This window comes from Sus scrofa, chromosome X (genome assembly GCF_000003025.6).
Source record: "Sus scrofa isolate TJ Tabasco breed Duroc chromosome X, Sscrofa11.1, whole genome shotgun sequence".
Lineage (NCBI taxonomy): Eukaryota > Metazoa > Chordata > Mammalia > Artiodactyla > Suidae > Sus > Sus scrofa.
In genome coordinates this window covers 15216785-15229200 of record NC_010461.5, presented here as the reverse complement: position 1 = coordinate 15229200, position 12416 = coordinate 15216785, and the positions used below count along the sequence as shown (strand labels likewise).

General features: G+C 41.1%; 1 protein-coding gene across 8 annotated transcripts in view; it reads right to left on the bottom strand.

Annotated features, from left to right (window-relative positions):
* The window catches only part of PPEF1 (protein phosphatase with EF-hand domain 1), a 140186-nt gene that overhangs the window by 22215 nt on the left and 105555 nt on the right, over positions 1-12416 (bottom strand). For 6 of the 8 annotated variants that reach the window (XM_021080644.1, XM_021080645.1, XM_013985973.2 and 3 more), the window contains 3 exons: positions 11430-11466; positions 10211-10360; positions 5466-5612 (listed from right to left, as the gene is read on the bottom strand). In XM_021080644.1, the coding sequence (XP_020936303.1) occupies positions 5466-5612; positions 10211-10360; positions 11430-11466 (334 nt within the window). The remainder of the gene's footprint in view (positions 1-5465; positions 5613-10210; positions 10361-11429; positions 11467-12416) is intronic. The other 2 variants (XM_021080646.1, XM_013985975.2) reach the window with 1 other exon arrangement.

Sequence of the window (12416 nt, the reverse complement as noted above, 5' to 3'; positions counted from 1 at the left end):
GGTGTAGGTTGCAGACGCGGCTCAGATCCTGCGTTGCTGTGGCTCTGGCATAGGCTGGCAGCTACAGCTCCGATTTGACCCCTAGCCTGGGAACCTCCATATGCCGCGGGAGCGGCCCAAGAAATGGCAAAAAGACAAAAAAAAAAAAAGTCTATAAAAAAATAAATAAAAAATAAAATAAAATTGCAATTCTGTCCCCTACCTGCAGTTCTCAGTTTCCCCTAACCTTGTTCTAGCTTTAGTTTTTTCCATAGTACTTCTCACCTAACATATTTGCTTATTATTACATGAATCCATATAGGCCCCACATCTTGGGGAACATAAGATAAAATTTAAAGTATAGCACTCTGCCAAGAATCATGCACTTCCATGGAGCAAATAACCTATGATTTTTTATTGCAACATAGTTCATCAAAATTAAAAAATAAAGTAACTGCGAAATTAGTTTCTATCAGGAAATTTCAACTCTAGCTAACTAGAGTGTGCATGTCTACAATATACTGGGAACTGAGGAAAGAAAATTAAAGGCATAACTGAAATTACTAAAATATTGGGAATGAGATTCTGGTCAATTATACCCTGTGTCAGCTCCAGTCACGTACAACGAGTCTGTAAGATGCCTCACATATTGTTGGGGTGAGGGGAGGTTCTATTACAGAATAATGACTCTTGGTTTCCTCTCTCACACTTCTTAAGGCTCCATCTCTCTGTAATTCTTACTCATCTAGGCTTCCAGAGGCCATGATTTTCTTCTTGTGCACCTATAATCTCTTGGGCATCACCCTTTTTATTCACCATAACCTTTGATCTTTGGAATATGGATGTTAAAATTTGGAGTTCCCGTCGTGGCGCAGTGGTTAACAAATCCGACTAGGAACCATGAGGTTGCGGGTTCGGTCCCTGCCCTTGCTCAGTGGGTTAACGATCCGGCGTTGCCGTGAGCTGTGGTGTAGGTTGCAGACGCGGCTCGGATCCCGCGTTGCTGTGGCTCTGGCGTAGGCCGGTGGCTACAGCTCTGATTCGACCCCTAGCCTGGGAATCTCCATATGCCGTGGGAGCGGCCCAAGAAATAGCTAAAAAGACAAAAAAAAAAAAAAAATTTAAGGAGGCATCCTTTCCTACTTGCTATAAGATGCCTCTTATACTTACTTCATTTTAAAAGACTTTGGATACACAAGCCAGTGTTGAATTCTACTTATCTCTTACTATCTCTTTCTCTTCTCTCGCTTCCCTCCCAGCTCTCTTTGTCCACATTGATTATATTTTACAACAGAAATCACATTTCACTTTAACATTTTCAGCAACCAAGATATAAGGGTACAGAATCAAGAAACAGGGGCTTCTTGGGGGTAACCAATAAGAAGAGGGCTTGCTACTAGTATTACTAGTATGGCTACTAACAAGAGTAGACCAGCTAGAAGTTTAATTGATAGAATCAGGGAAAGGAATAGATGAGAAAAACCCCTCTGGCCAGAATAAGCCTTGAAGATGTTCAACACCCTCCCCCTGCAAAGGAGTCCAGCTTTTTTTTTTTTTTTTTTTTTTTTTTTTGTCTTTTGTCTTTTTGTTGTTGTTGTTGTTGCTACTTCTTGGGCCGCTCCCGTGGCATATGGAGGTTCCCAGGCTAGGGGTTGAATCGGAGCTGTAGCCACCGGCCTACGCCAGAGGCACAGCAACGCGGGATCCGAGCCGCGTCTGCAACCTTCACCACAGCTCACGGCAACGCCGGATCGTTAACCCACTGAGCAAGGGCAGGGACCAAACCCGCGACCTCATGGTTCCTAGTCGGATTCGTTAACCACTGCGCCACGACGGGAACTCCGGAGTCCAGCTTTAATGGGATCAGATTGTAGAGCTATTTGTGAGCCCCAGGGCATTAGGAAAAACAACAGCACAATCAGCTAGCAATTAGTGAAGGCTAATAGCTGGGTCTATACAAGAAGAGGCAGATGGGCCAAAGCTTAAAGGGGTAATCAGGGAAAGAGATAGCTGAAGAGAGCCTAGCTAAAGCTACAACCTTCCTTGGTAGTCAGGGAAACTGCGTTCACAACCAAGGCAGCACCCTGTCAGGAGTGACATCAGAGGCTATGCCCCGAAAAGGAACAGACTTCACCAAACCAGTCCAGACAAGTCACTGAACATAGAAATGAGCAAAAAAGCAAGCTCCAGAGGACCAGAGGAATAGAGTTACTACAATATATTACCTAAAATGTCTAGTTTTCAACAAAAAATCACAAGACATGCAAAGAAAAAAAATACTCAGGGAAAAATAAGCAGACAATAGAAACTGCCTTTGAGGGGATTAGAAGTCAAATTAGCAAACTCAGATTTCAAACCAATTATTATAAACATATTCCAAAAAAGATATATATAAAACATTCCACTCGATAAGAGCAGAATACATTTTCCTCTCAGGAGCACATGGCACATTTTTCAAGATAGACCACATGCTAGTGCACGTAAAAGATTCAATAAGTTTTAAAAAGGATTTAAATCATGCTAAGTATGTTCTCCAACCATAACTGAATTGAAGTACAAATCAGTAAGAGAAATGTGGGAAATTCACAAAAATGCATATTAAACAACACATTCCTAAGTAACACATAGGTTAAAGAAAAAAATCACAAGGGAAATTAGAAAATACTCTGAAATGATTGAACACAAAAGCACAACAGACCAACACTTATGGGATGGAGCTAAAGCAGTACTTACAGGGAAATTCATAGCATCATTAGAAAAGGAGTTCAAATCAACAATACTACCTTTCCCCTTAGGAAACTAGAGAAAGAAGAGCAAAATAAATCTAAAAAAATCAGAAAGAGGGAAATAATAAAGGTTAGAGCAGAAATAAGTGAAGGAGAGAAGCTTAAACAATGGAGAAAACAAGAGAAAAAAGTCAATAAAACCAAAAGTTGATTATTTGAAAGACCAACAAAATTGACAAACATTAGCAAGACTGACCAAGAAAAAAAAGAGACTCAAATTACTAAAATCAGAAATGAAAGAGGAGGAGATCTCTTTCACAAATGAATGAGGAGGAGATCTCTTGGGTTAAGGATCCAACATTGTTACTGCTATGGCTCAAGTTGCAGCTGTGGTGCAAGTTCAATTTCTGGCCTGGGAATTTCTGCATGCTGTGGACATGGCAAAAAAAAAAAAAAAAAAAAAAAAAGAAGAAGAAAAGAAAAAAGAAAAAAGAAATGAAAGACGGAACATCGCTAACAACTTATAGAAATTAAACAATTTATTTTAATATATATTTCATATATATTTATTACAAACAACTTGAGGCCAACAAATGAGATAAATTAGATGAAAAGGACAAATTTCAAGGAAGATACCAACTATCAAGGCTACCAAGATACAAACCACTCAAGAAGAAATAGAAAATCTGAATAGAACTGTAGCAAGAAAACTGCATTATCAACTTTTAAACTGCCTACAAAGGAAAAAGCCCAGACTCTGATGGAGTCACTGATGAATTCTACCACACATCTGAAGAAGAATTCAATCCTTCACAAATTCCTCCAAAAAACAGAAGAGATAATACTTCCCAACTCATCCTATGCAGTCAATCTTACACAAATACCAAAGACATCACAAGAAAGAAAACTATAGACCAATATTCCTCATGAACATATATGTAAAAATCCACCAAGAAAAAAATAGAAAAATGAAGCCAGCAATATATAAAATGGGTTACACATCATGACCAGGTAGAATTTACCCCAGAAATGTAAAGTTGGTTTAACATCTGAAATTAATGTCATATACCACATGAGTAGAATAAAGGACAAACAATACATGATCACCTCAATAGATGCAGGAAAAGCATTTGATGAAGTCCAACACACTTTCATGATAAAAAAAAAAAAAAAACTCAAGAAAGTAGGCACAGAAGAGAAATTCCTCAATCTGATGAAGTAGCTAATACACAAATGAACAGTTGAAAGACTTAACAGTGAAAGACTGGTTGCTTCCCCCCAATATTAAAAATAAGATGAGCATGTCTACTGTTATCATTTCTATTCAACACTGAAGTAGGGGTTCTAGATACAGCAACAAAGCAAGAAAAACAAATAAAATGCAGCCAGATTGGACAGGAAGAGGCAAAACTATTTCTATTCACAGATAATAAGCTCTTGCATCTACAAAGTCCCAAGGAATCCACTAAAAACTATTTGAATGAATAAACAAGTTTATCAAGGCTCACAATATGAGATCAGTGTACAAAAGTCAATATATACCAGCAATGAACAATCCAAAATGTAATTAAGGAAACAATTCTATTTATAAGAGCATAAAAAATGTGGGAATAAATTAGGAATAATTTTAATAAAACAAGTATATGTGATTATAAAACAATGTTAAAATTAAAGATCTAAACAAATGGAAGGACATCCCAAGTACATGAAATTGGAGATTTAATACTGTTCAGACTGTAATAATAACTAAATTGATCTACAGATTCAAGGCAATCCCTACCAAAATGCCACATCTTTTTGGATACCAAGCTGATCCTAAAATTCATATAGAAGGTCAACGGACCCAGAGTAGTCTAAACAATCTAAATAATCTTGAGAAAGAAGAAAAAAGGTAGAGAACTCACACTTCCCAGTTTCAAAACTTTCTACAAAGCTACAGTAATCAAAACTGTGTAGTACTAATATAAGGATAGATATATAGCTCATGGAACAGAAATAAGTCTAGAACTAAACCTTCACATTTATGGGCAATTGATTTTTGATTAGGGTACCAAGAAAATTCTACAAGAATAAGTCCTTTTAACAAATAGTGCTGTGATAACTGGATATCCACATGCAATAAATTGAATCTGGACATCTACCTCGTGCCATATACAAAAATTAAGTCAAAATGGGGCAGATAACTAAATACAAAGGCTAAAACTATAAAACTCTTAGAGGAAAACATAGGAATACATCATCATGATTTGGGGTTAGGCAATGGCTTCTTAGATACAACACCCAAAGCACAAAGCATTTCTTTTGCTATGGTTGAGTAAAAGAAGCCAGAGGTAAAAGATCGCATACTATATGGGGCCATTTCTATAACATGTACAAAAACAGATAAATCTACTAAGACCAAAAGGAAACTGGCGGTGGCCTAAGTCCGCAGGGATGGTGGTGGCGTGGGGGAGAGATTAGGGAGTGACTGCTAGTAGGTGTGTGGAGTACCTTTTCCAGGTGATGAAAATGCTCTAAAAATAGATTGTGGGGCCAGTTGTACAGAATCATGAATATACCAAAACCCACTGAAGTATATACTTTAAATGAGTGAATTATATGATATTTAAATATTTCCAATTAAGCTGTTAAAAATATAGTAATGAATTTAGAGAGAAGGATATGATCTGTCTAGAAAGGGAAGTCCCTTTCTATCCATATAAGGGACGCCATCTTTGCTGCATCTTCTTTGCCACTTCAGTGATCAGTTTGATTACTTACCTGTTCCCACTCGTGCTTTGTTAACTGTTCAGAAGCGGATCCATCTGCTCTGATTCCTTGAGCAGTAATGGTTGGACCTACTTTATTTTTCTTCTCGCTAACACGGTCTCCATCTAATGGAATTGGTGGCATCAGCACAGATTTCATCTACAAAACAAATTCTTAATTTAGCCAAACTCTCTGCTTAGTGCGCAGCATGGAGACATTTCAGCACTAGTTGCTATGTTGTCTATACGGCTGTGCCGCCCCCCAGTGTAAAACACATGGTCACCTTTTCCATCTCACCCACCTGCCTCATCTTACTGATCCACTGATCTCTATAAAGTGAGCCTGTTAAGTTCTGTTTGTATGTTTTTCAACTAGAGACACTGTCATACAGGGAAGCTTCCCATTAGCGTTTCTAAAGACCCGAGGGGCAGAGAAGTCAGTGTTAGCATGTTCTGCGGTGTCATAACAGGAAATCGAAGATGCTAAGGGGAGACTCGTCTCCCTTTATCTCTACAAGGGGCCAAGACAGAACCAAGAGACCTTGAGTTCAGAAACACCTTTTAAGAAGATGGTGGTTCTTCCTTTTGTTGTGTTTTCCAGGAGAAATGAAAGCACATCTGTATCCAAGAAAGTTTGCAAAGGGGACAAAGTTGAAAACGTTAGAAGCCCTTCGACTTCAAGGTGCTAGGTTCTCAATCTGCCCTGCCAGCAATTGACTACATTCTCTAATACTGGTAAAAAAAAAAAAAGGTGATGTATTTCTTTGGAAATAAAAGGTCTTTCTGAGAGTACATCAATTACTATGATCCTTTCTACATTCCCTTACATAACCTAGAATTTCATACTTGTTTCTTTGTGGTACCATACCTCTATAAAAAAACAACTTGAAACAATATTTCTATTACATTGGTGGCCTTAGTTCAGTGATGGACAATTCTCTGGGGTAGGACTTAAGTTTCTTCTATAAACTAGGGTGTATAAAATCTTACCTTTATCTTTCGAAAATAAAGTTGAAGCTTATTCTGAGGTCCGGTCTCATTGAGATGGTTGAAAGTTCAATCTCAGCTACTATTAGTTGAGTTCACAGCCTACCCTCCCTGTCTCACCCTAACAAATATGCCCAGGTCTTAGAGCAGAATATTCTGGAAGGACACTCTGGACTTGGGTGCACACAACTCACTTGTGTTAAGGTCATCAGGCAAAACCACATGGTCACTTCAGTACATGTGGGTCTGCTGTTTACTAGGCCACTTGGGATCAGGATCCTTTGCCAGCCCCGCTAAAGCACTACATCATCCTGGGGGTCGTATTAGCCATCCTTTCCCACATCCCTTGCCATGGAGTTGAAAGAGTCCTAAACTAGAGTCTTAGTCTTAAAGAATCTTCCTTCTCTGTCCCTCTGCGATGACCACTCCCCCAACCTACCCACCTTGCAAAATACCTTTAATGAACATAGAATGGAGGTTGTCATCGAGTTCCTCCAACTCTACCCCACCCCTATTAACAATTATATCACAACAACCACAAAGCATGGCCACTCCTTGGAGAGTCCTAATGGATAGAAAAGTGGGGGTCATAAAACTGAACTTGGCAATATGTTTTTTGTATCTCATCTGGAGATACAAAAGAGTTCTAAAGGCTTGAACCTACCTACCACTTTGATTACACTTCCATTACTTCATACAACAAGTGTGTGCTACCAGTTCACCTTCAGTCAAGGAGGGGTAGACAAAAAATACACGTCAAATTTCTACCTTTAAGACTAGCCTTATCAGTAGATGCAAAAATGGTCTCCAAAGGGGGTGAAATTTGAGGTATCCTAGGAAACCTGGCCCCAAAATTTCTCCCCTGGGTCTGTCGTGGTGACGGAAATTCAAACTTCAGTTTTAGGTATCAGGAAAAAGAGGAGAGAGCTGGAGAAGAGAGCGTTATGTTCAGAGCTTCCTCTACGCCATTTTCTTCATCTAGGTAATTATACTTCATCCTCCCAACAATTCAATGTGATAGGTATTTTCAGCTTCAACCTATCAGTATGGAAACTGAGGCTTAGAAAACTTTGGTACCGTGCCCGGTCCCCCAGCCAGGAAGTGGCAGAAGCAGGATGTAATAGATGTAATGCCAGCTACATCTGCGTGATGGTGTTTACTAGGTTAAGGCGGCCCTCAATTTAGTGTCTCCATAGAGAGAGGGATGGGCAGGCCAGAGACATGCTCTTAATGTCTCAAAAAGCCCTAGAGAGGGCTGGCTTCTCAGGCTAACCTCAGGAAGGAAAAGTTCTCAATTTGACCAATTGGTCGTGGGTGCCATGGCTGGTAAGTGCTGTTGTCACAGGGTGAGTGGTGGTGAAGTAATTCCTGCCCTGTGCTTGCCAAATGTGACTGACAAAAACATCATGTTCCCTTGCTCTTGGCTAGAATCATAGCTACTCATTATGTCAACAATGACTATCTCATGTTGATCAAAACATCTTCTTGGCTTGACTATTTGCTAATATCATAGGAAAGATGCCTTAAAGTGGGGGGGGGGCTTAAAATATTGCAACTGGGATATTTTTGAGAGTAAAAGGGGGTGCTCTTAACAACTACACCAGGATAACAGGTATAAATCAAGAAGTACAGTCATCACTGGGTGAGGCTGGGGAAGGGGGTATGTAAAATCACCACGAGAAACAAGAAAGCGCTTGTCAAAAAGTTTTTGTCCAGTTTTGTCATACGTCTTGCCTACTTTGGTCTTGAATCTCTTAGGAGATATTCAACGAACATTAATTAACACTCGATACATCTTGGTGCTGGGGTTCTACCGGTGAACTAGAGAAGCAGGGGAGGATGGCAAACCAACAGCACTGCCATTCCTTCCTTCGTTTTGGAAAGTGTTATGCGGGACAGGGACAAGGGGCTGGGGAGCACACGGAAGGGAACCTGATCTAGTCTGCAGGTCATGGATGGCTTTCCAGAGGAGGGGTATTTTTAAGCTGCAATTAAAAGGACGAGAAGGAGTCAGCAGCAACATCGCCATGCATATATGTATAATGGTATGAGGGCTCTAAAAACTCCATGTGAATAGGGGTCACATTTCTGTCTACACCAAATTAAATTCTGGCTCTAGACCCCACTTGCCTAGACGGGTTGGAGGCTGATTACCAGTCCCGAGCGGTAAGGGTTCAGGTTTCTCACTAGAACCACACACGATCATCTGGTTCCAGAGTTGCTACTGGTCCTTGTGCCCAAGTGGCACCCCGTGGACCCCTAGTCTGGGAGCACTGGCTGGGCTTGGGTACAGGAGGAAGACAAGTCCAGTCCCTCCACAAGGCCCAGCCAGAGAAGCCTGTCGAGTCAGTCCGGGAGCTTTACAGGCCGCACACAGCCGCTTCCCTCAGAGGTTCTATCCAGATGCCTGCTCTGCTTCTGTTATATTGATTATGATTACTTAGGTTTAAAATATTAAAATAGTCTCCCCCGAATTACCCTGAGTCATTTAGAATATATTATAAGGGAAATGAGATCAATTGATAAATAAATTGCTGTATGATTCCACTTCTATGAGGCACCTAGAGGAGTTCAATTCAAAGAGACAGAAAGTAGACTGGTAGTTGCCAAGGGCTGGGGAAGAAGGAAGGGGAATTAGGTGTTGAATGGGTAGAGTTCCAGTTGGGGAGGAGGCAAAGTTTTAGAAATGGATGGTAGTGACAGCAGCAATGGCTGCACAACAGTGTGGAAGTCCCTAATGCCACTAAAGCTCCCTAAACCGTTTTCAAATGCTTTAAAATGGTTAACGTGGTAACTTTTATGTTGCGTATAAATAATTAATATTAATTAGTTAGAAATTTTAACTTTTAAAAACCAGGATTTCCCCCCACCCCACCCCACCCCCGTGCCTGTAGCATGTCTAAGTTCCTGGACCAGGGATCGAATCTGTGCCACATCAGTGACAATGCTGGATCCTAAACCCACTGTGCCACAAGAGAACTCTGGGATTTTTCACTTTTAGAAACTGTATGATGTGCCAGCATGTCCTCATTTTCCCACTTGCACCATGAATTTTTAAGACTGTATCTTCCATACGTAGATGTTACCCACTTAGTTTCATTATCATCGAGAAATAAAATATTGCCTGCCATATCAGTAAGTGAAGGATGCCACAGTCATCAGCAGTGGCAGCCACTTTTGTCCCCGCTCCCACCCCCACCGCCCCCCAGCCTTGAGGGAACTCAGGAAGTAAACAAAGAATACCTGCCATCCAGCAGCCAGCAGATTTGGCAGCCACTCCCTAAGGTGAGCCCTCAGGAGGGGAAAACAGGGGATCCAGCCCCAGAGCTGAGGTGCACATCCAAGGAGTGATTTCATTGAGCCCAGAGCCTTGCATCTCCCCAGGCAAAGAAAAGTCCTAAATTCCTTAACAGGAGATACCTGGTTTTCTTTTATTAATAATAATCTATTGTTCCTACTACCTGCCCTTTGTTGCAAAACTCCTATATATCCTAGCTTCCCCCCTACCTCCTCTCAAGGTTACTTGAGATGCTGCCTCCCAGGCTTAAGACCTCAGTTTTGTCCACCTAGTAAAACATAACCCTCAACTTTTAGGTCGTGCATATTTTTTTAGTCGACATCATGCAATCACGGAATTTCTTAAAATCTGTACGAATCTTTTCAGGTCTACAACAACCACTAAAACAAATCAACATAAAATAATAAATGAAGGGTGGGACATATCCCTTTATACATCTCTGAGCCAAGATTCATGCAAACAGTGCTTCTTACTTTGTTTCTTTCTATACGGTGGAGTAAATTCAGGTCTGTGGACTCTGATATCCCTCCATGTATGACCAAGACTTCATTGTCAATGATTGTACCAATGGGGAGCCAAGTATAGACGTCTTCCAAGATTTGTAAGATTTTTTTTCCATGTAGCTGTAAGCAAGAGCTTGAGTAAGTTTGTTTTTCTCACAGGATCAAGTTTATTGACTTAGTCCCAACATATGGACGAAAAACAAAAGTCTTCATGCCACCCAAAGGAGGTCAGGATGGAGTCTCTAACTAACTAGCGTGCATTCATCATGTCTTTTTGCTCTGTGTTTCTAATACCTGGACAATCTTGGTGCCTCACTGCCCCTGGAGAAGAGACCATCCCTCCCAAGGCGAGTTAATTCTGAGGGCTGGTAGGAGACTTGCCTTTCGTATGTAAATGAAGTTCCTTTCATCTGCAAGTCAACCTACGGAGAGCCCAACCTCCCAACTAGTCCTTTCTGGGGTTCTCAAACTCAGGGCCACTATTTCCCTGTTCCAATCACCTCAGGACCAGGTATCAGACAATCCTGGCCAACCCCTAAATCCCAGAGTCCGCTGAAATGATTCAGCCTGGCCAACCCTAAACCTGATTACACGGCCTGATTACACGTTTCTTCCCAAGCAAACCATAATAAAGGCTCTGGCTCCCGTTTCCCCTCCTCGCCTCTGCCTCGGAATGCCCTAGGGCTGCTTCCCCTCGTGGCCCCCTGATCTGATGTGCCCTGCATCCCGTTTCTAAGGAACTGTAAGTAAAAAGCTTTTCTTTTGTGACAGTCACTTCTATGTCTGCACGCTTTACTATGCCTGAGTAAAACAAATCCCAGGTACCTTTAAAACAATGGAATATGTTTATATCTATGCTGAAACTTACACAAAAGTCACAATGAAAACGCTTGGTTTAATCCAGGAAGAACAATAGGTCTACAGCTCAGCCAGGGCTTTCTTTTGCCCTTTTATTGTATTGGCATGAATTCAGACTAGTTCTCCCGTTACCCTTCTTGAGGGCTTTTTATATATAGATATACAATGATTTTTATTTTTTCCATTATAGCTGGTTTACAGTGTTCTGTCAATTTTCTACCGTACAGCAAGGTGACCCAGTCACACATACATGTATACATTCTTTTTTAAAAAAAGCTTCCATGTCTAAATAGCAAAAAGAATACCAAAAAAAGAAGTAGATGAGTCTTACCTTATATTTATGCAAAATTTCTTTTGTGAAGCCATACCTGGGGGAGAAAAAAAAAAAAAAGGATTTCAACTATTTCATTACATGCTGATAATTGCTACTTACATGAGTCATGCAGAAAAGGGAGCCCTTGACATCCCACTGTCTCAAGTATCAAGAACTCAAAAAACAAGACTTTAGGTGGAACTATGACTTACTCAAATCTTTGTGAGGCATGATGGGAAAGAACGAAAGAGGCCCATGACATCGTCCCTGCCCTCAAGGAGCTTAGAGTCTAACTGGGCAAAAAGACAGACTCTCATGAAACAATTACAAGACAACTTAAGGAATATGTGGTAGGCACAGGCTGGGTAAGTGCCGACACGTGTGCTACGGCAGCTGAGGGAAGGCTTTTCATTTAGAGGGAAGTGCTCAGACCCCCTATATCTCGTAGTAAATGAATGATGAGGGAGGGAGGACAAGACGGAACAGAGACAAAGAAAGGCATCGAAGACAGTAAGCTGGCTCTTGATCCTCTCTGATGGAGTTCATGTAACGGTACTGAGGGTTTTCATAGAAAGGGTCGCAAATTTTAATGCCTGAATAGAATAGCAGTCACAACGGGAGATTTAATGATGAAAACGTTTTTTCAACTACTTTTCTTGCCTTAGGATGATAACATAGACCTTGCACATCCGACACCGTGAAGTCCCAACACAGCACACTCACCTCTGGTTTCCACGCAAATCACGTCTCGTCTCGCAGAGCTCCCGAAGTGTAACGCTAGGTTTTCCAAGGTGAACTCAGTCCTGCCTACTCAGCAGCACCTCGGGTCAGCCTCCCTCAGACGGAACCCATCATTCTCTCTCCTTCCAACTTTCTTCTCTTATCATGTTCCCAGTATAAGTGATATTCCTAATTCAAACTAAGAACCTGGAGGCCATCCTTGATCTGTCTTCTTCCAAGTCCCCCGTAGCACGTTAGCAAGTCTTAAATCACTGCCCCAAACTG